The following is a 27,803-nucleotide window of genomic DNA, read 5'->3' on the forward strand; positions in this document are numbered from 1 at the left end:
CAGAAGGCTTCAACGAAGAAAGGATTTTAAAAATAGTTATACAATGGTTTATAACATCTATTTCAGTTTAGGTGAGTTTTAGTAGTTTGCAGTTTTCAAAGAATTGATCCATTATGCTCAAGGTCAATTTGTGCATGTAGAGTTGTTTACAGCAGTCACTTATTATCCTTTAAAACTCTGAGGTCTGTAGTGATAGCCTCTTTTTCATTTGTTATTGGTACATTCTGTCTCTCTTTTTTTTTTTTTTTTAAGTTTTGCTTGGGGTTCAAAGCCTATTGATCTTTTGAAAGAACCAGCTTTTGATTTGGCTGTATCTACTGTTTTTCTGTTTTAATTTTTCTTCAATTCTTCTTTTATCTGTATTATTTCCTTCTTTCTGACTGCTTTGAGACCATTTTGGTTTCTTTTTCTAGTTTCTTTTTCTAGATTATTAACATAACAGCTATTCTTTTCTAATGCATTTAGTGCTAATTTTCTCATAAGAACTGCTTTATTTGTATCCCACAGATTTTGATATTTTGTACTTTCATTTTCATTTAGTTCAATTTAAAAATTTTCCTTCAGACTTCCTCTGTGACCAACATACTATTTAGAAGTGTGCTGTTTAATTCCCAAGTGTTTACAGGCTTTCTTGTTATTTTTAATTGATTTTTAGTTTAAATCCATCATGGTCATACAAGTACAGATAAATTTGTTTAGGTTTGTTTTATCTTGGCAAATGTTCTATGTGTTCACACGAAAAGAATGCATTTTTCCACTTTTGCATAGAGTCCTCTGTAAGTGGGAATTAGATCTTAGTTAATAGCATTGTTCAGTTCTTTTATATCTTGCTTTGTGTTTAATGGTTCTACTGATTAAGAGAGCAGTACTGATGTCCCCCACTATATTTGTGGATTTGTCTATTTCTCTTCTTAATCCTATCAGTTTTTGATTCATGTATTTGCAGCTCTGCTGCTTGAAGTATACACATTTAGGATTTCAGTTTCTTCTTGGTGAATTAATACTCTTACAATCATGTAATATCATTCTCTGTCCCTGGTAATTTTTTTGGTTTGAAGTCTACTTTACTGATAGTAAAATAGCTACTCCACTTTTCATTTAATTATTGTTGGCATGGTAATCTTTTCCCATTCATTTACTTTTACACTACTTTTATCCTTATATTTGAAATGTATTTCTTGTAGATAGCATATTATTTGGTCATGATTTTTTATCCATACTGTCAGTCTCTGTCTTTTAATTAGTATGTTTCAACCATTTACATTTAATGCAAGTATTGATTAAGTTTTAACTTGGCTATGTTATTAATCCCTCTGTGGTCTCCACTGTTTTTCATTCTTATCCTCTTTTTTGCCTTCCAGTTGGTTATTTGAATATTTAAAAAATATTGCATTTTATTTATTGTTTTTGAGTATCTGTACCTATAGTTTTTTTCCCTTTACTCGTTGCACTAGTGATTACATTAATATACAAGATACATCACCATGTACTAGCATCATTTTATCACTTCAACTGAAATCTGGAAAACTTTCCAGTTAGTGTATTTACCCTTCATGACAAGATTATTTTGAATGTTATCTCTTTATACACTGAGAGCCCTTTCAGAAAATGTTACCATAACTTGCTTTCAACCATCAAAGATAGTTTAAATAATTCAAGAGGAAAAGAATAATCTATTTTGTTTACCCAGATATTTACCCTTTCTTTCCTCATTATTGATATTCCAGGTTTCCTTCTGATATTATTTTCTTTCTGTGAAGAATTTCTTTTAATAATGATTTTACAGCAGGTTTGTTGACTACAAATTTTCAGGCTTTCTTCCACCGAGAATATATCTTCTATTGAGGATATATTTATTTAACTTTCATCCCTGATAAATATTTTTGCTAGGCATAGAATTCAGGGCTTATAATTCTTCTTTTTCAGCCCTTGAAAAATGTTGTGTCAATTCCCCTCATCTCCATGGTCCCTGATAGAAATATGTAGTCACTTAGATTACTGTTCTCTTAAAGGCAATGCTTCCTTTTTCTTTGATCACTTTTATGATTTTTTCTTCATCTCTGTTTTCATAAATTTGATTATGATGTGTGGATTTCCTCTTCCTCCTCCCCCTCCTCCTCCTCCTCCTTTTTTAGAGAGAGAGGGAGGGCAGGGGCAGTGGGAGAGGGAGAGAATCTTAAGCAGGCTCTGTACTGGACGTGGGGCTCAATCTCACAACGCTGAGATCAGGACCTGAGCCAAGATTGAGTGGGACGCTTAACTGACTGAACCACCCAGGCACCCCTGGAATTCTGTTTGAGGTTTGCTCATTCTTCAATTTGTAGGTTTATGTCTTACACTAAATTGGGGATGTTTTCTGCCATTATTTCTTCAAATGTTTTTCAGCCCTGCACTCTTCTATCTTGTTGAGTCTCCAATGACACGAATGCTAGATCTTTTATTACTGTACCACAAAATCCTAAGGCTCTGTTCATTTTGTCTACAATCTTTATACTCTCTAATATCAGGCTGGGTGATTTCTATTAATCTAAGATGAAGTTCATGAGTCTGTCTTTTGTGATCTCTATTTTGCTACTGAGGCATTCTGTGAGTTTTTTTTTTTTTTTTTAAAGATTTTATTTATTTGACAGAGAGAGACACAGCGAGAGAGGGAACACAAGCAGGGAGAGTGGGAGAGGGAGAAGCAGGCTTCCCGCCGAGCAGGGAGCCCGATGCGGGGCTCGATCCCAGGACCCTAGGATCATGACCTGAGCTGAAGGCGGACGCTTAACAACTGAGCCACCCAGGCGCCCCCATTCTGTGAGTTTTAAATTTCATTTCATTATTGTAATTTTCAGGTCTAAAATTTCCATTTTGGTATACTTTATTCTATTTCCTCAGTATTTTCCTGTTTATTTCCCTAGGGTTTGTAAGGAGAGGAAGAGATACCAGAGACAGAGGAAAGGCCATGTGAGAACACAGTGAGAAGATGACTGTCTATAAACAATGAAGAGAAGCCGCCTCCCAAATTATGAGAAATAACAGCAGGTTTGGCCAAAAGGATTTCCATTGTAAAAGAGTTCCATTTTCCCAATCCTTTGGCTTGAGAGTCTTGGGGCCTTTTGTCTTTGCTCACTGGCATTTCTGAGCTGCAAGCTACTCTAGCAACCAGGTCAGGATATATGAGAAGCAACAAACAAAACCCCCAACTAACTGGGACAACAATACAAACAAAACAAAACAAAACTAGGGAACTCATAATCGGGTTGTCCCTCTAGTCCTGAGGTCCCTAGCCAATCCACCTTCTTTTCTCCACCTTTCAGAGTCTTAATTATAATTGTTTTATGTATTTTTAGTTATAATCAGAAGGAATAAGGTGCATTTTGATTACTCTATCTTCTCCGAAATTGGAAGCTCCCATCTACATTTGAATCTACTCCAATTAGACTTCAATCCTTTGAAAACAATCTTGTCCAAGTTACTAAGAACTATTCATTGCTAAATCTAATGATGAATTTTCAGACTTTCAGTTTATCCAGACTCAGCAACACTTAACATAGCTGATTACTTCCTACTCGTTTAAACTCTCTGCAAGCCACACTATGATGGTTTTCCTCACTGGCCACACCTCCTCAGTCTCATTTGCTAGTTACTTCTTATTCCTAACTTATAAATGTTAGAGGACCCTGTAGCTCAGTTATGAGACTGCTTCTCTGTCTATACTAATTATCTAAATTATCTCATTCAATCTTAAAAGTTTTAAATATTATATATAGGCTGATCCTCCCCCCCCCGTTTTTTTTTACTTCAGCCTGATTTTCTCTCTCCTGAGCTTCATGTTTACCTATCTGGCTATCTATATAACAACTCTTCTGGGGTGGCTAATGAACATCCCAACCCAAATATATCTAAAACAGATCTACATAATCCTTTCTCCAGTGCCCAATCTGCTTCTCCCTTAGTGTTCCTCATCTCAGGATTTGGCACCATCCACCCAACTAGTCAGGGCAAAAAGCTTGGAGTCATCTTTGACTCCTCTCATTCTCTTAAACTCTACATCTAATTCATAAGAAAAGTGTTGGTTCTACCTCCAAATATATTAGCAAAACTTACCACTTTCCCACACCTTCACTGCTATCAACTTAAGTCACCATTATCTCTTGCCTACAGTTATGTAGCAGCCTCCTAATTGGCCTCCCTCATTCAAATCTTGCTCAGTCTCACCCTAAACCCATTCTCCAAACAGCAGCAAGAATAATTAGAAATGATTCTTTTAAAATTTAAATCTGGCATCTGTTCAAATCCCTAAAGTGTTTCTATGATACTTCAAGTAAAATCCAAAGTCTGACTGGTGCCCATAAAGCTGTAAATCATCTGGCCCCTTGCTACTTCTGTAGCCTCATTTCCTACTATTTTCTGGATCACTCACTCTAGTCATACTCATTTTCCTGGAATATTCTAACATGATATTTCAAGACCTTTTCCCTCTGTTTAGAATGTTAAGTAGATAGTCCCATGGCTTCTTGCTCAGTGAATTCGGATTTCTGCTCAAAAGTCACTGCCACAAAAACACCTCACCTGATTTCTATGTCCAAAATTATCTACCATCTCTTCGCTATCTACACCCACTCTGTCATATATTACCTTGCTTCATTTTGTTTTCCTTGGCATTTATTTTTTACATTTTATATTTACATATATTTGTTTGTAATCTGTTCTTTCCATTACAATGTCAACCATAGGAAATTAGGGACTCTATTCATCTCATGCTATTTTCCAAGTATAGAAGAGGGCCAGGAACATGGTACACCCTCAATAAAATTTGTTCAATGTGTAAATTATTGATCAAGTTTTATGATGCACTAGTTCTCATATGACTATCTCCTTCTCATAATTTTAGCTTAATCTTACATGTTTTTTCTTCCAATTTTATTTTATTATGTTATGTTGTTAGTCTAGCTTAATCTTAAATTGACAAATATGAGTTAAAATAGACATCCTGGCCTCAGCCCCAACCACTAGAACGTAAAACTCAATGGGAAACAAGGGTTTTGTCTTTCCTTGTTCCTTCTCTAACACCTGAAAAAAAATGCCCAGCACTATTTCTTTTCTAGATGAATGAAAACATGAACAAGTATAATTTGCATAAGAAAAAAGATACCTTCACAAACTAAAGTGACACAAAGATTAAAAGAAAACGAAAACGTATCAGTTTAGTTGACTAAAAGAATATTTTAGGTGTCTTGAGGTTATTATGGTAAGGAAAGTAAGTTGTTTTTTTTCTCTCCTAGATAACATTATAATGCCTCCATTTCTGCAGATGCAGATAAACTCTTAATATTCTCCTATACGTTGAGGGAAAATATAAATAATTTATCATTTTAACAATTTTAAAGTATACAGTTCAGTTGCATTATGCACATCCATACTGTTGTGCAATCATCACCAGTATCCATCTCCAGACTTTTTTCATCTTCAAAAACTGAAACTCTGTACGCATTAAACACTATTTCCTCACTCCCTTCTCCCTTCAGCTCCTGGTAATCACCATTCTACTTTCTGTCTCCATGAATCTGACTACTCTAATATTTGTCCTTTTGTGACTGGTGTTTCACTTAGCATAATGTCTTCAGGGTTCATGCAAATTGTAATGTGTCAGAATTTCCTTCCTTTTTAAGGCTGACAATATTCCATTGTTATCCACTACATTTTGTTATCCATTCATCTGTTGATGGTCACATGGGTTTCTTTCTTCATGGCTATTGTACATAATGCTGCTGTGAACGTGGCACACAAATATTTACTGGAATCCAATTCTTTTGGATATATACCCAGAAGAATTGCTCGATCATGTGGTAATTCTATTTTTAATTTTCTGAGGAACTACCATATCATTTTCCATAGCAGCTGCGGCAATTTACATTCTCACCAGAAATGTACAAGTGTTCTAATTTCTCCACTTCCTCACCAAAATTTGTTCTTTTCTTATAAAGTAACAGTCATCCTAACTTGTGTGAAGTGGTATCTTATGGTTTTGATTCGCATTTCCCTAATGTTTCATGATGTCAGACATCTTTTCATGTGCTTATTGGCCATCTGTATATTTTCTTTGGAGAAATGTTTATCCAAGTCCTTTGTCTGTTTTATGTTTTTGTTGTTGTGTTGGATGATTTGGTGGGAGTTCTTTATATATTACAGATACTAACCTCTTATTTATGAGTTATAAATATTTTCTCACATTCTATGGGTAGCCCTTTTCACTCTGCTGATAGTGTCATTTAACACATAAAAATTTGTAATTCCGATGCAGTTCCATTAGTCTGTTTTTGCTTTTGTTGACTGTGCTTTTGGTGTCATATCCAATGAGCCATTGCCAAATTGAAAGTTGTGAAGATTTTCTTCTATGTTTTCATCTAGGTGTTTTATAGTTTTAGCTCCTATCTTTAGGTTTTGATTAATTTTGAGTTAGTTTTTGAATACAGTATAAGAGGCCAATTTCTTTCTCCCCCTTTTTTTTTTTGCATGTGGATATTGTTTTCCCAACACTATGTATTAAATAAAACCCTGTCTTTTCCCTTAAATGGTCTTGGCATTGTTGTTAAAAATCGTTTGACCATATATGTGAAGGTTTATTTCTAGACGTTCTATTCTATAGTTCGTAAGTTCTGATTACTATAGTTTGTAAGTTTTGAAATCAGGATGTCTGAGACCTCCAACTCTGTTCTTCTTTTTCAAGATTGTTTTGGCTATTCCACTCGGTTTTGAAATTTTAGTATTTTATTTGATTTTTTAAAAGATTTATTTATTTTAAAGAGAGAGCGAGAGCATGGTGGGGGAGGGGCAGAGGGAATCTTAAGAAAACTCTGCACTGAGTGTGGAGCCCCGAGGCAAGATCTCAATCTCATGACCCTGAGATCATGACCTGAGCCAAAACCAAGAGTCCGATGTCCACCCGACTGTGCCACCCAGGTGTCCCCAAAATTTAGTATTTTAAATACCATCCACCATCTCATATATGCTGTCATTTGTGTTCAGTTCATTTTATGGCAACCTCAGTTTGCCCATCCATAAAACGGGGTAACAATAATTAGCTTACTGGGATAGTAGTGAGGATTAAATGAAATACCATATTTAAACCTCTTATCAAAGCACTTAGGACACATCATCAGTGCTCAGTAAAATTAACAATTACCATGAGAAAAATGTATCAATATACAACTTGTGGCAGAAAGAATATTGGCCACCCCAAAATGCCCACATTGTAATCTCCAGGATTTCTGAATATGTTAGCTTGTATGGCAAAAAGAACTTTCAGATGCGATCAAGTTAACGATCTTGAGATGTGGAGATTATCCTGTGATCTGGGTGGGACCAATGTAATCACAAGGGTCCTCATGAGAGAGAGGAAGGAAATCAGAGTTAGAGCTAGAAGGCCATGGGAGGTCAGAAGCAGAGAGGAAGAAGGTGATGTGATGTGGGACCAGCAGAACTGGTGATGTAGGCCTTGGTAGAATGAGAAAAGTGCATCGAATAATGAATTCTCTACTTGAGCCTCCAGAAGAAACCAGACCTTGTAACACTTGGTTTTAGCTTTAAAAGACTCATATAGAAATTCTGATTTCCAGAATTGTTGGAGAATAAATTTGTGTTGTTTTAGGCTATTAAGTTTGTGGCAATTTGTCAGTAAGTTAGTAGCAATAAGAAACTAATACGTATTTTGATACCAGAAGTAGGGTGGTGCTGTAACAAATATCTAAAAATGTGAAAGTGGCTTTAAAATTGGGTCACTGGTAGAGGCTGGAACATGATTTAAAAAAGCCTACATTGCCTTGAACAGACTGCTGTTTGTAAAAATATGGATGTTAAAGACTGATGGTGGGGCACCTGGGTGGCTCACTCTGTTAAGCGTCTGACTCTTGATTTCAGCTCAGGTCATGATCTCAGGGTTGTGAGACTGAGCCCTGCATTAGGCAGTGTGGAGCCTGCTTGAGATTCTCCCTCTCCCTCTGTCCCTGCCCCCACCTGGGTGTGAGTGCCCGCACTCTCTTTCTCTCTCTCAAAAAAAAAAAGCCTTGATTGTGAAGGCAAGAATGATGTGAGAAACATAATCAAGAAAATCTGTATCTTTTTGAGAATACCTAAATCATCATGAACAGATTAATGGTAGGAATATGGACATTAAAAGTTCTGTTGGTAAGGACTCAGAAAGAAGTAAGGAACGTATTATTGGAAAATGGAGGGAAGCTTAGCTGAGGTGTGTCCTACTACTATTATATGGAAAACAGAATAGCAACTGATGAATGCTGACATTTAACTGAGGATATTCTGAAGAAAAGTTCTGAAGGTAAAACTCGGTTTTATTGCTTATAGTAAAATGTGAGAGGAAAGAGATAAAGTGAGGGCAGAACTTGATGATTTGGGAAATTTTCAGCCTAGGCAGGTTGCAAAAGACACATAAATTAAGATTCACTGTCAGTAAAGGATGCTCTGGAGAGAATGTCAAAAATGTGCCTGAACAACAACAAAAAAATAAAAAAATAGTGCCCAAACAATATTTTGTTAGTGTCTTGAAGGATCAAAAGATCGAAGTATTCAGTCACAAATGGGGCTCTCTGAAGAGATTAGGTGTGTGACTTGTCTCGTTAGCCATCTCAGAAGCCAAAAATGGGGATGGGCTTGTCCAAGAAAGATTTGTGGAGAAGCCTTTTGTCTAATGGAGAGAATCCCTTCGACACATGCAGGAGACCCATAAGGTTATTGAGAATGTTATACCAACAGAAACACTGCCAGCGTGGGTGAAAAGGAAAGGTGAGAGGATGAAATGAAAGAAGGCTGTTAGATTCTCAAAATTCTACAGGGAAGAAACTGGTTGATGGACTCAGCTGCAAACATGTGGGTACCCTCTGTGAAAAAAAGGGATGATTCCAAGGATGAGCTATGAGCCCAGTGGATGGAGCTGAGGGCCACAGACGATTAGTCCCAGGTCCCGAAACCTAAAGTAGTATGCTGGACTGGATTTTCTAACTGCTTGAGACCAATCACTCCTTTTCTCCTCTTTTGCAAGGGAATGCCTAAAATTATTATCCCATGACTGTCCTACCATTGTATTTTGGGAATAAATAATTTGTTTTCTAGTTTTGCAGGTTCAGAGATGGGAGAGCAATTTTGCCTTAAGGATCAATTATGGTGACAGCCTTATACGTGCCTAATTTACATAGTGAGATTTGGGACTTTTTTTTTTTTAAAGATTTTATTTATTTGACAGAGAGAGACAAAGTGAGAGAGGGAACACAAGCAAGGGGAGTGGGAGAGGGAGAAGCAGGCTTCCCGCGGAGCAGGGAGCCCGATGCGGGACTCGATCCCAGGACCCTGGGATCATGACCTGAGCTGAAGGCAGACGCTTAACGACTGAGCCACCCAGGCGCCCCGAGATTTGGGACTTTTGAGCTGATGAGACTTAGATGACATTCTGAACTTGAGTTGATGCTGTAATGGATTGAGACTTTAGGGGATGTTGAGATGGAGTGAATGTATTTTGCATGCAGGGTGAGGGGGACTATTTGGGAAGCCAGAGAGCATATTGTGGTAGGATAGATAACGACCGAAAGAAGACCACAACATTCCTTATAAAAGGGAAGAAGTTGGATGCGAGTGTGGGGGAGAAGATATAAAAATAGAAGCATAGGTCAGGAAGGAGAGAAGATTGTGATAGCTAAATCTTAGATGTCAGCTTGACTGGCTACAGGGTGCCCAGATATTTGGTTAAACATTATTCTGGGTGTGTCTGTGAGAAAGTTTTTATTTTTTAATTTTTTTTTAAAGATTTTATTTATTTATTTGACAGAGACACCGTGAGAGAGGGAACACAAGCAGGCAGTGGGAGAGGGAGAAGCAGGCCTCCTGCCGAGCAGGGAGCCCGATGCGGGGCTCGATCCCAGGACCCTAGGATCATGACCTGAGCCGAAGGCAGACGCTTAACGACTGAGCCACCCAGGCGCCCCTGTGAGAAAGTTTTTAGATGAGACTAACATTCAAATGGGTAAAATGCATAAAGTAGATTGCCCTCTCTAATGTATGTGGGCCTCATCCTATCAATTGAAGACCTGAATAAAAAAGGCTAAGTCCTCCTGAGCTAAAACACTGGTATTTCTGGCCCCTGGATTTGGATTGAAACATTGGCTCTTCTTGGGTCTTGAGTATGTGGAATTTTTTTTTTTTAATATTTTACTTTTAAGTAATCTCCATACCCAACGTGGGGCTTGAACTCACAACCCTGAGATCAAGAGTTGAGCATGCCAGAACTGGAACTTACACTGAGTTTCCCAGTACTCAGGCCTTCAAACTAGGCCTGAAACTACATAAGGCTCTCTGGGTCTTGATCTTGCTAACTGCCGATCTTAGTATGTGTTAGCCTCCATTATCACGTGAGCCAATTACTTATAATTAATCTCTCTCAAACCATCTATTTTATACATATCCTATTGGTTCCATTTGTCTGGAGAACCCTGACTAATACAAAGATACTCCTTTGTTGGCTCTGACATTGGAGGAAGGGGCCACGAACCAAGGAATGTTGGCAACCTTGAGAATTTGGAGAAGGCAAGGAACAGATTCTTCCCTACAGCCTCCAGAGAGAACCAGCATTGCTAACACTATGATGTTAGCCCAGTGAAACTGATTTTAGATTTCTGACCTCCAGAACTGTAACAATAAATGTGGTTTTATAAGATACTATGTTTGTGGTCATACACTAATACACAATACAATGTCATTCTTGGTATCCTTCTACAATATTGTGTCAGCCACCATTTGAAGCTTGGATAAATAAAATGTGGTCTATCTCTATACTGTGGAAGATTATTTGGCAATAAAAAGAAGGAAGTATTGATACATGCTACAACATTGAAAACACTACGGTAAGTGAAAGAAGCAAGAAAAACACATATATTGTATGAATCCATTTATATCAAATGCCCAGAATAGGCAAATCTACAGAGACAGAGAGTAGATTAGTGGTTGTCTATTGTTCCCTTGGGTTGGGGGCTTGGGGAGTGGTAATGGCTTAGAGGTATTGTGGTTTCTCTGTGGGGGGGGAATAAAAATGTTCTAAGTTGACTATGGTGATGGATACACACCTCTATGGTTTATCAAAAGCCATTAAACTATATACTTGAAAAGGGTGAATTTTATGGTATGTGTATTAATAAGGGTAGGAAACAATTATACATTTATTAAAAAAATGATGAAGTAGTACAGAAGTATCCTAAAATCCTAGCAAAAAACAGAGTACCTATAAGATTTGCCACATTTCTCTAGTCACAATATATGCAATTTACTTAAGCAGATGCTGTGTTCATTACATAGTAGCTTTAGAAAACAATATTCTTTCCTCACACAAATGTTTCAATGCTGATAGAAGAAACTAAATTTTAATTTCTCTGGTATCTTTTTCAGTTGCAATGTACTATGTAGCCATCATCTAAACTGATGATAAATGTTTTCATAATATTTTTTCTTCAAATGAATAAAATCTGAATACCTATTTCATTATATTCTTCAACGACCTGTCAGATCATTTCATAAGGAGGCAGATTAACTATGCCCACTTTCCCCATGGCCACTCTAATTAGAATTATTCTCTGTGTTCCTTAGAGAGCCACAAGAGAAATAAATGTACATTTTTGGATACATATCTTTGAAAAAATTTCATGTACATGGCACAATCCACGAATATAATGCATATATTATAAAATTCACCATTTTAAGGTATATAATCAAATGGTTTTAAGTATATTCACTCTGGTGTGCAATCATCACCACTATTGAATTCCAGAATATATCCATCACCCCAGAAAGAAACGCCATACCTATTAGCAGTCAGCCCCAATTCCTCTCTGCCCCCATCTCCTGATAACCGCTAATCTTTTTTCTGTATTACAGATTTGTCTATTCTGAAAATTTTAAATAAACTTAGCATAATGTTTTTAAGATTCATCCACATAGTAGTGTGTATCAGTACTTCTTTCCTGCTTTTAAATGAGTAATATTTCACTATATATTTATCCATTCATCTGATGATGGGACATTTGGGTTGTTTCTACTTTTGGTTCTTATGAATAATGCTTCTGAATGTTCATATGTACATTTTGCTTAAACATGTTTTCAACTCGGTTGCATACATGTCCAGGAGTAGGATTGCTGGATTCCATGGTAACTGTATGTTCAATTTTTGAGCAATTGCTAGTGTTTTCCAAATCAGCTGCATCATTTCACATTCCTGTCAGTAGTGTATGAGAGTCTCAATTTATCTACATCCTTGCCACATCAGTTACTGAGTTTTGATTTTAGCTGTGTTAGTGGGTATGAAGTGGTATCTCACTATGGCTTTTATATTTCACTAATGACAAATGATGTTGAGCATCTTTTCAAGTGTTTTTGGCCATTTGTATAAGATTCACAGTTTGTTGTTAAGATGAAAAGTAAGCATTAACTTCTGTTAGAACTCACAGATAGGGTTAATGTCTCAACTTAACTTCTTTCTGTCTTATATAGTGTCATACATACATAACAACTTCAACTCCTGACATCACTTCCTTAGGAAAGTCTTCTCACTTGAATCCTTCTGGAATAGAGGAAATGGCCCTGCTGTACATTTTCATTATTTCTGGCACTATTCAATCACAGCACTTAATTTTTTAAAAGAATTGTGCAGTTAGTCAGATTGAAACACCATAAAGATATGTATATGTCTTACTAAGTTCTGTATCATCAGATCCTAGCATAAATGCTCCCTTCCAAGTGTAGGAAAATTGTTGAATGAATAAATACTCAGCACAATCAAATGGAAAGTTAATACACTGAATCCAGAACTAATTAAGTAATCTACTCATTTCCACTACTAACTGAGTGATCTTAGCTAAGTCATGTAACTGCTCTGAGCCCTTATCAATTAATAAATGAGGGAAATGGACAACATGATTTTAAATTTCCTTCAATCCTAAAAGGCCATAAAATCTTTTTTTTAATTTTTAGAAACTACAGGAAAACAGTACTTTTTATGCCTTTATAAAGGTAAATAAAACTCTTGACTAGAGAGAATTCCTAAAAGACAATGGGAAAAAAATGCATAACAAAACAAAATAAAACAAAACAATGCTCCTTAGACAATCTTCCTTCCTTTATCAACAAAGAGTCAAAGGTGATTCTTGGTATAGATTTTCACTGAAAAATAATCGATTAAAATACTAATATATTACAGTAAAATAAATATTAATATATTACAGTGTTACAGTAAAGGCAAACCTATAAATGCTTTAGTGAAATTTATAAGAGTAGAGAAATCTGAATTTTGTCTTTTTTTTTTTTTTAAATTTTTTTTTTTTTTTTTAATTTATTTATTTGAGAGAGAGAGAGAGAGAAACAGCATGAGAGGTGATAGGGTCAGAGGGAGAAGCAGACTCCGCGCTGAGCAGGGAGCCCGATGTGGGACTCGATCCCAGGACTCCGGGATCATGACCTGAGCCGAAGGCAGTCGCTTAACCAACTGAGCCACCCAGGCGCCCTGAATTTTGTCTTTTAAAAAGTCATAGCATCTTTCCCAAATATTTCAATTAATAGAAGTATTACCAAGGAATATACCTCTTCTTTAGCTATGATCTTTTTTGGTTTTATTATTATTATTTTTAGCAATGTTAACACCTAATATAATGTATAGTGAATGGAGATTATACTATACCCCAAATCTCAATACTGCAATTTCTAAATGTTGTAAATTTAAACACTGTAAATACTTGCTTTGAGTAGTAAAAAACTGTTACCAACAAATGAAAGATTAAAATAAAGGCTTAACTTAATAAAAACATTTTGTAGTTTCCTCTTGCATATATATTATCTTGTTTTGACAACTTCTCTGTAACGTAGCATAAGTATTTGCTTCATTTCACAGATGAGGAAACAATGACCCAAACTCAGGATTCTAAGATAAGTCTTTTTTTTCAAATCTAATTCTCATCCCATGTGCTCTGCTGCTTTGCAGCCTGGTCTACATTTGATATGTTTACATATTGTGGATATTGGGGATGATGAAAACAATCTGAATCAAGCCTCTCTGTAAAACAAAACAACAAAACAGCCCCAGCTCTTAAAAATTCTATCTAGATTTAATTTAATGACAAAGATACGAAGATGATGGGTAACAATGCTAATATATATTTTCATTATATATTCCTTATGACTGTCCCTTTCCCTTTGCTCATGAAGAAAGTGAGAAAGGGTGATAGATTTACATAAAAAGATAGATCTTGCTACCTCAGACCTTTTTTTTTTTGGTTTGGTTTTTGTTTCTTTAATTCATGTGTAACAACACTGAAAACAGTGACACATTGTAGCATTTAATCTATCAGTCTTAGGGAAAAAAGCTTGCATATAGAGGATCTGGAAAGACTTGGAAATTTTAAGTTACTTCTTGAAGTCAATACAAGAAAATTTTTTGCTAATACTTTTTTTTTTTAAAGATTTTATTTATTTATTTGACAGAGAGAGAGAGATAGCGAGAGCAGGAACACAAGCAGGGGGAGTGGGAGAGGGAGAAGCAGGCTTCCCGCCGAGCAGGGAGCCCGATGTGGGACTCCATCCCAGGACCTTGGGATCATGACCTGAGCCGAAGGCAGACGCTTAACGACTGAGCCACCCAGGCGCCCTTGCTAATACTTTTTAATTCTCCCTTTAAGTATAACTCATTTTCCTTTGGAAACTTTCAAACCATTCTACTTTTAAAGTATTCCATCTGTGAGAGATAATTTTGAGACTATTGTTTTCTGAGTAAATATGCTGTCTTTTGGATTCCAATCTGACTAAACCATTTAGATTTGAAAAAAAAATTTACATTATATGCTTAGATTGATATGTTTTAACTTACATATTTTAAATTTCTAACACATAAACATACTGGGGTTTAGAAGTTGTGCTTCAAAATTAGCCATCAGTTCTTTCCTTAACAATAATCTGTGGGGCTTATAGGTCAGAGGCTACCTAGCTGTTACAGGTCTTTTGGAACTGAAGTCAACATTCATGTTGTTGACAGTCTAGTTTAAATACAGGCCTCTTAATAAGGTTAGCTTGAGAGGGAAGTGGGGAAGGAATGGTATTTCAAGAAATCCTCACAAGAATTTTGTAGGGGAGGTATAACAATACTTATCTTACAGATTTGGTTATATATAGATAGGATAAATACCTTGCTGAAGGAAACAGAACTCCTAAGTGACACCACTAGCATTTAAACTGGAATTCAAAGTCCATGGTCTGGTCCTTCTCTTCTAAGCTGCATTTAGAAATAAACTTGTCTATTAAACTTATGTGATATATAATGTAGTGGAAGAAGTATATATTTTCTTTAATTTTTTAATTTTTTTTTTTTTTAAGATTTTATTTATTTATTTGACAGAGACACAGCGAGAAAGGGAACACAAGCAGGGGGAGTGGGAGAGGGAGAGGGAGAAGCAGACTCCCCGCCAAGCAGGGAGCCCAATGCGGGACTCGATCCCAGGACTCTGGGATCATGACCTGAGCTGAAGGCAGACGCTTAACGACGGAGCCACCCAGGCGTCCCGTATTTCTTCTTTTATTAATACATTTGACTGCAAGTACATACCTAAGAGACGTCTGAATCTAAGTCTTGCCTTATTCACGGACTAATAGGAGAGTCTTTTTCCATTCTGTCATCCTGAGAAATGGATTCCATAGTGCCAGTTTCTACTACCATTAGTCTAATTTATATAGCTGGTAGGAATTACAAAAATAGGAGTTCAAAATCTTCCATGTTACTGCTTTTTTGAAGGAGACTTTTACTGTTCCTTAGAGGTCATGAAACTGTGGCTACTATTCCAGTAAGGAAGCTGATTTAAATGAAATAAAATGGATTTTTAGAAATATAATATACTTATATTATTCCCAGCACCCCCCCACCATTTATAAAAGTGAACTATATATGCTGATGATTCAACAACTAAAAGGCTTAATTTACTCTATAATGTATAGTTTTATGCAAAAATTGGCAATGTAGTCATTGACTATACAGGAAATGCTTATTGTATTTATTTTGGTAGCAAAACTATATAAGTAATGAAATTTATCATACAGTCTCTCTGGAAAGACAAGCATATACATTCATATATTATTCACTACTCTTTGTAATTAATGATGTGTGCTGCCCTGTACATATAAAATACTTATAAAAATGATGCTTCTGATCCATTGTCAATCATATCTTATGAGTTGTTTTCATAGTGGTGACTAGTAGTCTATATTAATTAAACCTCCAATTTTCTCCTATTCATTTCTGTAATGAAGGTAGTGAGTTGAGAAAGCAAAACAGGCAAATTAAATATAAAAACAAAATATTTATGGAAAAATTTCATCTTATTGAAAATGAAAGTGATTCTTTGGATAACTACAACTATAATAAAAACATAGAATGAATGAAATAGTAAAATAGACAAGACTTTATCAAGTCTGATGAATGAAATAAAGAAGGCAAATAACATTAGAAACATGAAGGGGGCTATACCTACGCATAAATAAATACGTGAGCCCTCTCCTCTCTCTCTCTTAGTGAATCTGGCTGAGGTTTATCAATTTTGGTTATCTTTTCAAAGAATCAGTTCTTAGTTTCATTAATCCTTTCTATTGTCTTTTTAGTTTCTGTTATATTTACTTCTGCTCTGTTCTTTACTATTTCCTTCTTCCTACTAACCTTGGGCTTTGTTATTCTTCCTTTTCTAGTTCCTTTATGTAATAAAGTTAGATTGTTGATTTGAGATTTTCCTTTTTTTTTTTTTTTTTTTGAGGTAGTCCTGTCTAGCTAGGAACTTCTCTTTTAGAAGGACCTCTTAAGGCTGATATTTCCTTATTGATTTTCTGTCTGGTTGATCTATGCATTGATGTTACTGGGATATTAATTAACCCTGCTATAATTGTATTGCTGCTGGTTTCTCCCTTTAAGTCCTTTAATATTTACTTTACATATTTAGTTATATATGTGTAGCTAACCCTGGTTTCCATTTGCATGAGACATCTTTTCCCTTCCCTTTACTTTCAGTCTATGTGTATCCTTACACCTGAGGTGAGTCTCTTGCACACGGCATATGAAGTTATTTATTTATTTATTTTTTAATTCATTCAGTCATTCTATGTCTTTTTTTTTTTTTTAAGATTTTATTTATTTATTTGACAGAGAGAGAAATAGTGAGAGCAGGAACATAAGCAGGGGGAGTGGGAGAGGGAGAAGCAGGCTTCCTGCCGAGCAGGGAGCCCGATGTGGGACTCGATCCCAGGACCCTGGGATCATGACCTGAGCCGAAGGCAGACGCTTAACGACTGAGCCACCCAGGCGCCCTCAGTCATTCTATGTCTTGATTGGAGAATTTACTCCATTTATGTTTAAAGTAATTATAAGTAGATATGTACTTATTGCCATTTTGTTAACTGTTTTCCAGCTGTTTTGTAGTTCCTCTCTGTACTTTTCTTCTTCTCTTGCCCTCTCCTATTGTTTTGATGACCTGTAGTATTGTTTAGATTCTTTTCTCATTATCTTGTGTATGTACTCCAAGTTTTGCTTTTTGGTTAACATGTGGCTGACGTATATCAGCCTGCACATATACCAGTCTATTTTCAGTTGACAGCAAGTTAAATTTGAATTCTCAAATACATTTTCTACTCAATACATGCCATGTTCTATGTTTCTGATGTTACATTTTACATGTTTTTGTGTATCCTTTAACTGTTACAGTTATTTTTACTACTTTTGTCTTGTTATCTTCATGTTAGCTTTAACACTGATTAGTCCACTATCTTTACTATACATTTATCTTTTTAGTGGGATCTTTACTTTCATATGGTTTCTTGTTACTAATCAGTGCCCCCCCCCCCCTTTTTTTAAGCTTAAAGAAGTCCCTTTAACATTTCTGGTAAGGCCAATTTAATGGTGGTTAACTCCTTTAGTTTTTGCTTGTCTGGAAAACTCTTTATTCCTCCTTCTATTTGAATGATAACTTTGCCAGATAGAGTATCCTTGGTTGGAAGTTTTTTTTGCCTTCAGCACTTTGAATATATCATGCCACTCCTTCTGGCCTGCAAAGTTTCTGCTGAAAAATCTGCTCAGTCTTATGGAGGTTCCCCTGTATGTAATAATGTTTTTCTCTTGTTGCTTTTAAGATTCTCTCTTTAACTTTTGACATTTTAATTGTAATGTGTCTTGGAGTGGGTCTCTTTGTGATCATCTTATTTGGAACTCTCTGGGCTTTTTGCATTTGGAAGTCTGTTTTCCCTCCCCATATTAAGGTAGTTTCCAGCCATTATTTCTTCAAATCAGTTTTTATCCCTTTCTCTCTTTCTTTTCCTGAGACCCTTATAATGCAAACGTTAGCATACCTGATGGTGTTCCACAGGTCCATTAAGCTATCTTCACTCCCAGCCTCCCCCATTTTTTGCTGGTCTGTTTGGGCGAGTGCCGCTGCCCTGTCTTTCAGGTCACTGATCCTTTCTTCTGTCCCATCCTCTCTGTTGTTGAAGCCCTCTAGTGTATTTCTCAGTTCAATGTTATATTCTTCAGTTCTTTGACTTCTGTTTGGTACTTACTCGTATTTTCTATCTCTTTGTTTTCATCCATTCTTCTCCTGAGATTGGTGAAAATCTTTGTAACCATTATCTTGAATTTTATATCAGGTAAATTACTTATTTCCATTTTATTTTTTCTGTGTTTCCAACCCCCCCTGGGATTTTATCTTGTTTTTCCATTTGGAACATATTCTTCTGTTTCCTCATTTGCTGGATTCCCTGTATTTGTTTCTATGTATTAGGAAAAATGGCTACTTCTAGTCTTGAAGAAGTAATCATAGGAAGACTAATAGTGAGTTTCAGTCTGCCGTCTGTGCAGTGCCTTGGGGGTGGTAGCCTGCCAAAAACTGTTTCTCCCATTGTTTTAGTCCCATGAGGCCCAGAAAAGCAAGCCTCCCTGGCCACCAGAGCTAGGTGTTCAAGGGGCATCACCTATTTGGACTATGCACATCCCCTGGCTTTGGTGGGACTGTGTGAAAGTGTAGACTGAGACAAGCCTACATGCCAACTTTGGTGTTGTGGCCCCGTGGGTAAGTCAGGCCAGGGCACACCTACTAGTCAGATTTAGTGGGGTAGGCTGTGGAAGAGGACCAGTTGGGTTTAGTAGGGTGGAGCTGAGGGACTGCTGGGCTGGGGCATGCCTGCCTGCCAGACTTAGCAGGCTGGGCCTGTGGACTGTTTTGGGGTGGGACACGCATAACCCAGGGTTTAGTATACAGGGCTAGGCAAGTGCACTAGTAAGGCAGAGAGAGAGTGCAAAAATGGTGCCCAACTGGGCCTCTGTCTCTGGAGACAGCACAACAATGTCATTTTAAGTTTTCCTTTCTTCTCTCAATAAAATGAAAATTCAGAGAATTAAGACATGACTATGCATAGAATTTGAAAGTAAACTAAGGGCAACTGAGTAACAATGGGATAGTCAAGGGAAAAAATAAGGTTTTCAGTCAGTGGTGGCATATATGTAAAATGACTGATCTCAGACCAGGCTGCCTCTATAAAATGTCACTAATAGATTTTTCATGTACCGTGATTTTAAAGGTTAACTTATATAAATTAGGCCTTTAATATAAGATAAGGAACAAACCAATCTAAATTACTCTCTTTTGAAAACAAAAACACAAAACAAGTTAACAAACCATGGTTTCAGAATTTCTTGAGCTACATGTTATGGATTTTATTCTCTTATGTATAATCTCTACCTCATTTTCAAAACCTGCAGAAAAAAAGGAGACACTACTCTTCCCCAGGTAGTAACCCTTCAAATTAGAAACATCAAGCCTGCACTAATTCTCAGCAATACAGCAATTCTGAAATCAGTTAAAAATTACAAAATGCTTTTTGGACAAAAGGGAATGCATGCAGGAAAGGATTATCATGCACACTATGTCTTTTTTTCCTTCTTCTATGTTTCAAGGAATATATTATGCTGAATTCTCCTAGACACACATCTCCCTTTCAAGTACAGGGCTCTTTTTGATTTAGTGATTTAATGAACAATGAGATGCACTAAAATCTACCTTTCAATTCTCATCTATCCCAAAAAGAAATCCCAGGTTTTAAACAGTTGCTTTTATAAAAGCATCAAGTGCCTATGACTGACTGCCTCTTACCTTATGTTTTCTGTAGAGTTACTGTTCCCTGCTGAATTAGCTGTTGATACCATCATTATTTCTGAATGGTAAAGGAACTTCAGTTAATATTTGATGGTTTAAAAGAGAAAATATTGATAAAAACTTCATGATAGTATATACTCAATGGAATATTATTAAGCCATAATAAAGAATGAAATCTTGCCATTTGCAATGGCATGGATGGAGCTAGAGAGTATAATGCTAAGTAATGTAAGTCAGTCAGAGAAAGACAAATACCATATGATTTCACTCATATGTGGCATTTAAGAAACAAAACAAATGAGCCAAGAAAATAGAGAGAGAGAAGCCAAGAAACAAACTCTTAATTACAGAGAACTGATGGTTAGAGGGGAGGTGGGTCAGGGAGGGTGAAAGAGGTGATAGGGATTAAGGAGGGCACTTGTGATGAGCACCAGGTGATGCATGGAGTTACTGAATCTCTATATCCTACACATGAAACTAATAGAACACTGTATGTCAACCATACCACTTAAAATTTAAAAACAACAACAACAAAAAGATAACTCACTAGTTTAAAAAAAAAAAACAAAACCCTTATGACCAAAACATAAATTGTTTGGATATTCTTCTAAGGATGAGTAATCATAGACTTAAGTGAATCTGGGATACAATTTCTTATTCTTTTGAATAGGATTAATGTCCAGAATAAAGCAATTTTACATTTCTTTGTTTTTATGTGCCACTATACCTTTAAAAGGAATAATAATCACATTCAGTTCAGAGATTTCATTTTACACTAAAATTGCTTCACACACATAATTATGAAGCATGATGATCATGTCCCTGGAAAACTCCATATACATAACTTGGAGCAACTGTAACTTCAAATCAAAGCCTTAGAAAAGTTTAAGTACAGACTGTCCATAATTTTCTACAAATATTTAGGGACACTCTCTAATAATATATGTTTCTCTAAATATCAGATTGCTAGATGACATTGTTTGGTGTTCAAAGCAACAATAAGTCTGATTTTTTTTTCCAGGGAAGTTGTTTTGCATCATGAACCTGGTAGGAAACGTGAAGCTGAATTATCACTAATTCCAGAGTGAATTAATGCACAAAGGAAAAATTGTGGATAGATAATGATGCAGGAGATAATAAAGAATAAGGGCCAAGAAATGTAATTAATTGTGATAGGAAGAAAACAATACTGTATTAAAATTTAGGAAGAGTCATATTCATGGATTCTGCAAAGACTCAGGCTAATTAGAAATTTAACTATATTGGTTTATCTACTGGTACCTCTACTTAAGGAGAAAAAAGGAGCTGCAGCCCTCAGAATCACTGATAATGTAATAAATATACATTTTATGTATACAAATAATGTCAATAATCATGTTTGAATTTTCAGTGCAATTATAAATAAGCAACAGTAAGGCAATATTCACTGAACGTCTGTATGTGCTAGGTATTTACTAATTTCTTCACTTATTTTTACCTTGTTTAATCTTTACTACAACTGCTAGAGACAGAATTATTATTATTATTTTTTAAAGATTTTATTTATTTAATTGACAGAGAGAGAGAGAGAGAGACAGCGTGAGGGGGAACACAAGTAGGGGGAGTGGGAGAGGGAGAAACAGGCTTCCGGCCGAGCAGGGACCCTGATGCGGGGCTCGATCCCAGGACCCCGGGATCATGATCTGTGCCGAAGGCAGTCGCTTAATCAACTGAGCCACCCAGGCGCCCTGAGACAGATAGAATTATTACTCTTGTCTTACAGATGAGTTTAGGTAGTCTTCCTAGGGTCACACGGGTGGTTAAGTGGCTGGACTGAGATTGAAGCCTAGGCTCAGCTCTTAACCACGATGGTTTTCAGTCTCAAAATGTAACTGGGTCATTTGTTTTTTAAAAATTTTGGCCTTACAAATGAAAGGGAGTGGGAGATAAGGCTTCCCATTATGGAAAGAATAAGCCACAGAAATAAAAGGCACTGCATGAGGAATATTGGTCAATGGTACTGTAATAGCATTGTATGGTAACAGATGGTAGCTGCACTTATGGTGAGCACAGCACAATGTATAAACTTGTCAAATCACTAGGTTGTACACCTGAAATTAATGTAAAATTGTGCATCAACTATACTCACATACAGAAATTAAACCAAGAAGGAAAACAAAATTTCAACTATTTCCAGGGAAAAAACCCACAAAAAATAAAGAGTACAATCACTCTGTACTCTGTATATGCCTCTATTATTGAATGTAATACATTGTATTGCAGTTATTTGGTTTCAAGCCTGTCTCTATCTCCAGAATGGAAGCTTCCTGGTTGTAGGGATCATGTGCAATTGCACAGAAAAAAAGGCTCGGTTAATATTTATTGAATTGAATTGAGTATTAAATTACACTCATTAAAAGAAAACAATTTTGGCCTTTTAACAATAAAGTCTTGTTGAATGTTATATTTTAGATTAGATGTTTGTTTCTGTTCCATAGAAATTAAATCTGTGGAAAAGAACAGGTATTCTAAGCCATTGGAAGTTCAGGTACAATGTAAAGAAATAGGAACTAAGCTTATCATGTTCCTTTATTTAAGGTACTCTACCATATTTAGGTGCTATTCAGTTAACAAAGTATCAAATCAAAGATATTTTTACAAATATTTCTCACTTAATTTCCATACCTTCCAGATGTATTCTTCAGTATGGCAAGAGCATCTGGATAGCCATCCATGTTGTAGTCTCCAATATGAAGGGTAATTGGAAGTGGTATTTCAGTTGGTCGTTGTTCATGCACAAATGGCACAAAGCCCCACAGTGTGCCCTTGTTGCTGAACTCCTGTAGGACTGGAACCCACTATGGAATAAGAGGAAGAAGATTAGATTTTACAGTTACTTTAGAAAAAAAAAAATTCACCATTTGTAAAACAAACGATTTATTAAAAGTCCTCACAAGCATCATCTTACTTAAACTTCTTTATCTCTACATCTAAGGGTATTATGATTTACTTTGAAGAACAGATAACTGATACTCTAGAAAAAATAAAGTCCCATTTAAATTTCATCACTAGTCATTCTTCCTGGAACTGGTACATAGAGCCTTTGAAGGTTTTTCACAAAATCACAGAATCTTAGCTTTGAATTGATATTGATTCCTATAGTTGAATCCCCCCATTTTAAAGCTGTGTTGAGTGGAAATGTAATTTCAAGGTAATATTTTTTAAAGATTTATTTACTTATTTTAGAGAGGGAGGGAGGGAGAGAGAGAGAACGAGGGGGAGGGGCAGAGGGAGAAGGAGAGAGAGAATCTCAATCAGACTCCCACTGAACATGGAGCCCAACAGGGGGCTCTATCTCAAGATCCTGAGATCATGAACTGAGCAGAAACCAAGAGGTGGATGCTTAACTGACTGAGCCACCTAGGCACCCCGCAAATGAGTATTTTTTTAAATTAGAGCAAACTGTAATATCATCTAATATTGATGTCCCTTCAGGAGGATCAGCTTAGGAAGAAAGTTAGAAGATGAGAGAACCTCCGTTGTTCCCCTGCTTTGCCTTTTATACATAATGATGACTTTAGTCACCATCTTCAGAGCCAAGAGTTCTGAGGCTTTCCTGACAACACCAGCCCTGAAGAGAAGCTCTGCCTGTCCAGGGGGAGCTTTGTCACCAAAACAGCTGGAATCTACTTTTAGTAAGTTCTTTATTTTTATGTTGATTATAATGAAGAGAATGGAGAGAATAAGTTGATTTCAAAAAGAGCTTTTGGAAATCCATTTCTCTTTTGAGATGCCCTAATCTACTTCTAATAACCTAATGCAAACTAAAAATCTGAAGAGTGGAGATCATACCATTAAAATTACAAATATGCCCAGGGCGCCTGGGTGGCTCAGTCGTTGGGCGTCTGCCTTTGGCTCAGGTCAAATTATAAATATGCCCATGATTAGTTAAAAGTATGGATACTGGCACACACCCTAGAGATGTTTAAACAGGCGCAGCTGGCTTGAAATGACAGCAGGCTAAACATGACTACATATGTTTCTTTTAAGCAGGTGACTCTTTATATGGCTCCAAGTCAAACAATATTAAAAATGGCTTCTTGCAAAGGGTTTAGTACATAGGGTACCCTAAACATTTTCTAGGTTTTCCAAAGAAAGCATAACTTGCCAAGGAAAAAGAGAAAAAAATAATGATAAAGACATATTTATAGAAAACAAGCTGTTTTTAAAAAAATACTTGTTAAATCTTGATTAATTTTTCAATCTTTCTTAAAAGCAAAAAAAATATCATCAAAATGTTTTAATGATTTACTTGACTTTGAAAAAACCTGTTGGTTTTGTTTTGGAAGAAGATGGGAAATTTCACAAAATGCTAAGTTATCACAAATTTCTGAAAAGGTTGACCATTTATTAATGAGGATAAAGTATTCTTATTAAGGTAAATGTATTAAGGTCTAAAAAGTAAAAAGATATTTTATTAATATGACATCCTTAACAGTCACCAAAGAACTGTGACATTTATCTTCCCAGAGAGAGATGACTATATAATTTGAAATACTCTTACAGTAGTCTGTTTCTTGAAGCCAGGTTATAATTACTATGTTTACTTATACCTATGAAACAATGATTAGGTATTACTTGACCTCATGTTTTCAGTGATTCAAAACTTAAAAAAGCTCAAGATAATATAATTTATAGGTACAGAAGTTAAATGTTTTTAGACTGTTGATTGTATGAAGATTTTTCTTTAGTGTCTTAGTATAAAATGTAGTTTCCTACAAAGGCAGTAGAAGTCAGTATGTTATTCTATCATTTCTTACCCGAAGATAGAAAACAAAACTGATTAATTCTAGTACTATAATACTGGCTTTCTCTGTCTAGTGCTATCAGTATGGAAAAATTCTCAATGTTACAACATATCATTGCCACATTAATCTGCTAAGACTATTGGATTCTAAACTGTTTACCTACAAGCTACAGGTAAAAAGTCAGCTTGAGAGAATTAAACAGATCTAGATAGCACAAATAAAGACAAGATTAGCCTTGACAATAGATGTGATATCCTTCTCCATAACCTTTTATCATAGTTACAGTGCCTTTTACAATAATCCTAGGCTATAAAATGCTAATGGATCATTTAATTACAGGACCAAGAATAGGTCTTCTTCACCAGAAATGATTATAACAGTGTCTTCCCCCTCAATAAACAAACACAAAAAGATTTAAATGCATTTCATTAAATTAAAATGAGGATGTCAATAATTTATATAGGGTTTCTCTGTGGTCTGATTCTTCAGATACTTTTTCTAATCTCTGATGATTTTCTTCAAGAAGGTAACTCTACTAACATTAAAAAACAAGCTGATATACCTGTTTTGTTCCAGATTTTGCTAAGTAAATGATGCTTTTCTGGCAGTTTTTATCTTCACAGCCTGGCAGTAAGTGATCCATGTGTCCATCTCCATCTGCCAAAAGAAACTTCAAGAGTCCATTAACAGTTACAAAATAAAGTGTTCTTGTATGGCAGATTACATTTCTTATTTGTTCAAAGTCTGCATCAATCTGGGTAAATGGAAGAAATTGACATATGACTTTGTAATAAATGTGATTCAATTAAAACAATTACTCTGGCCCTTGCCATCTATTACCTGGATTGTGTCTTGTTTTACATTGCTCACTTTTCTGTAAATATTTATCCAGTGTTGGAAAAAAAAACCCCATTTCAGGCTTTAATATTAAGATCATCAATTCTTAAACAATGTGGCTTTTGACTTATTTACATAGTTATCATTGCTGCTGCAAGAGAAAAAACAAGCATGGCAACAGTAACTCATTATTATATGGCTTATTTTAAATGTGTCTTTACATATAATTTATCTTTACACATGCTCTTAAGTATCTTTTAAATAGTTTTTTTTTTTTTTTTAAAGATTTTATTTATTTATTTGAGACAGAGAGAATGAGAGAGAGAGAGCACATGAGAGGGGGGAGGGTCAGAGGCAGTAGCAGGCTCCCTGCCAAGCAGGGAGCCCGATGCGGGACTCGATCCAGGGACTCGAGGATCATGACCTGAGCCGAAGGCAGTCGCTTAACCAACTGAGCCACCCAGGCGCCCTTTTAAATAGTTTGAACTTCAAGAGTTCTAAAGCTCTCAGCACCCTGGCTTTTAAAAAGCAACAACAATTTTTATCAATAAAAAGGCAAATGAAGAGAATACAGAAGTCATTTTCAGCTGACTGGTTTTTTAAAAAGCTACACAATGAGGGCGCTTGGGTTGCTCAGTTGGTTAAGCATCTGATTTTGCTTCAGGTCATGATCTCAGGGTCTTGGGATTGAGCCCTGCATCAGGCTCTGTGCTCAATGTGGAGTCTGCTTTGTCCCTCTGTCCCTACCCCCCACACTCATGCTCTCTCTCAAATAAATAAAATCTTTTTTTTTAAAAAGATTTTATTTATTTATTTGACAGAGAGAGACACAGAGAGAGCAGGAACACAAGCATGGGGAGTGGGAGAGGCAGAAGCAGGCTTCCCGCGGAGCAGGGAGCCTGACGCGGGGCTCAATCCCAGGACCCTGGGATCATGACCTGAGCCATAGCAGATGCTTAATGACTGAGCCACCGAGGCACCCCATCAAATAAATAAAATCTTAAAAAAAAAGCTGCACAATGTTTTGCAAAGACCTTCAGAAGTGAGGTTACTGAAGAACCTGGAATCAATTCCTCTAATGGTCTCTCCTTCTTACTGCCCCTTACCTGATGGGGTTTACAGATTTTGATGTCCTATAAATCTCTACAGTGACATGCACAGTGGAATAGTCATTTAGATTTTAAATTTTGTGTTGCTTTATTCACTGATTTATTTGCTATGTTTTAACATATAATGTGTGTCTGAGGCAAGTGCCTTCAGTTTGAAGGAGATAACAAGGATTAGCAATAGAGAAATATTCTTCCATGTTTAGGCTTACATATTAAGAAAATACAGAATTTTAACAAGCCTATCAAGTCTTCAGTAATATATCCAAAAAGGAAAAAAATAATTTTAGGCTGAGTGGGCTGAAAATCTAGCCAATGGAAGCTGACCCCAGCAAGGAAAAATAAATGGTGCAGCCTAGTGAAAAATAAATTTCTTTCATTTAATTTCATGGTTTAATTACTTATGAGCTTTATGATTAATATCATTTGTGACAAAAAACCCTTACACAGAGGAGTAAAACATTAAATAACATAGTTGAATTAATAATGGAAAGTATGGAGAACATCTGTGATTTGACAGTATATATAGATTTGGACTACTGAGAAAGAAGAGAGATAGATGCAACTCTAGGCAGGAATACTTGGAAAGGAAAAGGCTTTTCAAGGGCATAAACATATATTATGGTTAAAGATAAATAAAAAAAGAGCTAGGCAAGTAAGAATGAATTAAATGTAAAATGTGATTTATAAGCAGACTCTAGGAATATCATAGACCTCATTAAAAGCCAAACCATTTTATTGCAAATTAAAGGGGGGACCAATTAGAAGACCATTACGAAGTCTCTACCCTTCATTTTTACCCAATGGCAAAATACTCAGATTAGATTCTAATTTACACTTTTATTTTCTCCTAGTTCCTTTATTCCAAG

General features: G+C 36.0%; 1 protein-coding gene across 1 annotated transcript in view; it reads right to left on the bottom strand.

The window, feature by feature from the left end:
• ITFG1 (integrin alpha FG-GAP repeat containing 1) overlaps positions 1–27,803 on the bottom strand; it is a 337,289-nt gene that overhangs the window by 143,070 nt on the left and 166,416 nt on the right. The window contains exons 9-10 of the mRNA XM_021705838.2: positions 25,554–25,648; positions 22,869–23,041 (exon numbers count right to left, since the gene is read on the bottom strand). Coding sequence (XP_021561513.1) covers positions 22,869–23,041; positions 25,554–25,648 — 268 coding nt within the window. The remainder of the gene's footprint in view (positions 1–22,868; positions 23,042–25,553; positions 25,649–27,803) is intronic.

Source organism: Neomonachus schauinslandi, chromosome 16 (assembly GCF_002201575.2).
Source record: "Neomonachus schauinslandi chromosome 16, ASM220157v2, whole genome shotgun sequence".
Lineage (NCBI taxonomy): Eukaryota > Metazoa > Chordata > Mammalia > Carnivora > Phocidae > Neomonachus > Neomonachus schauinslandi.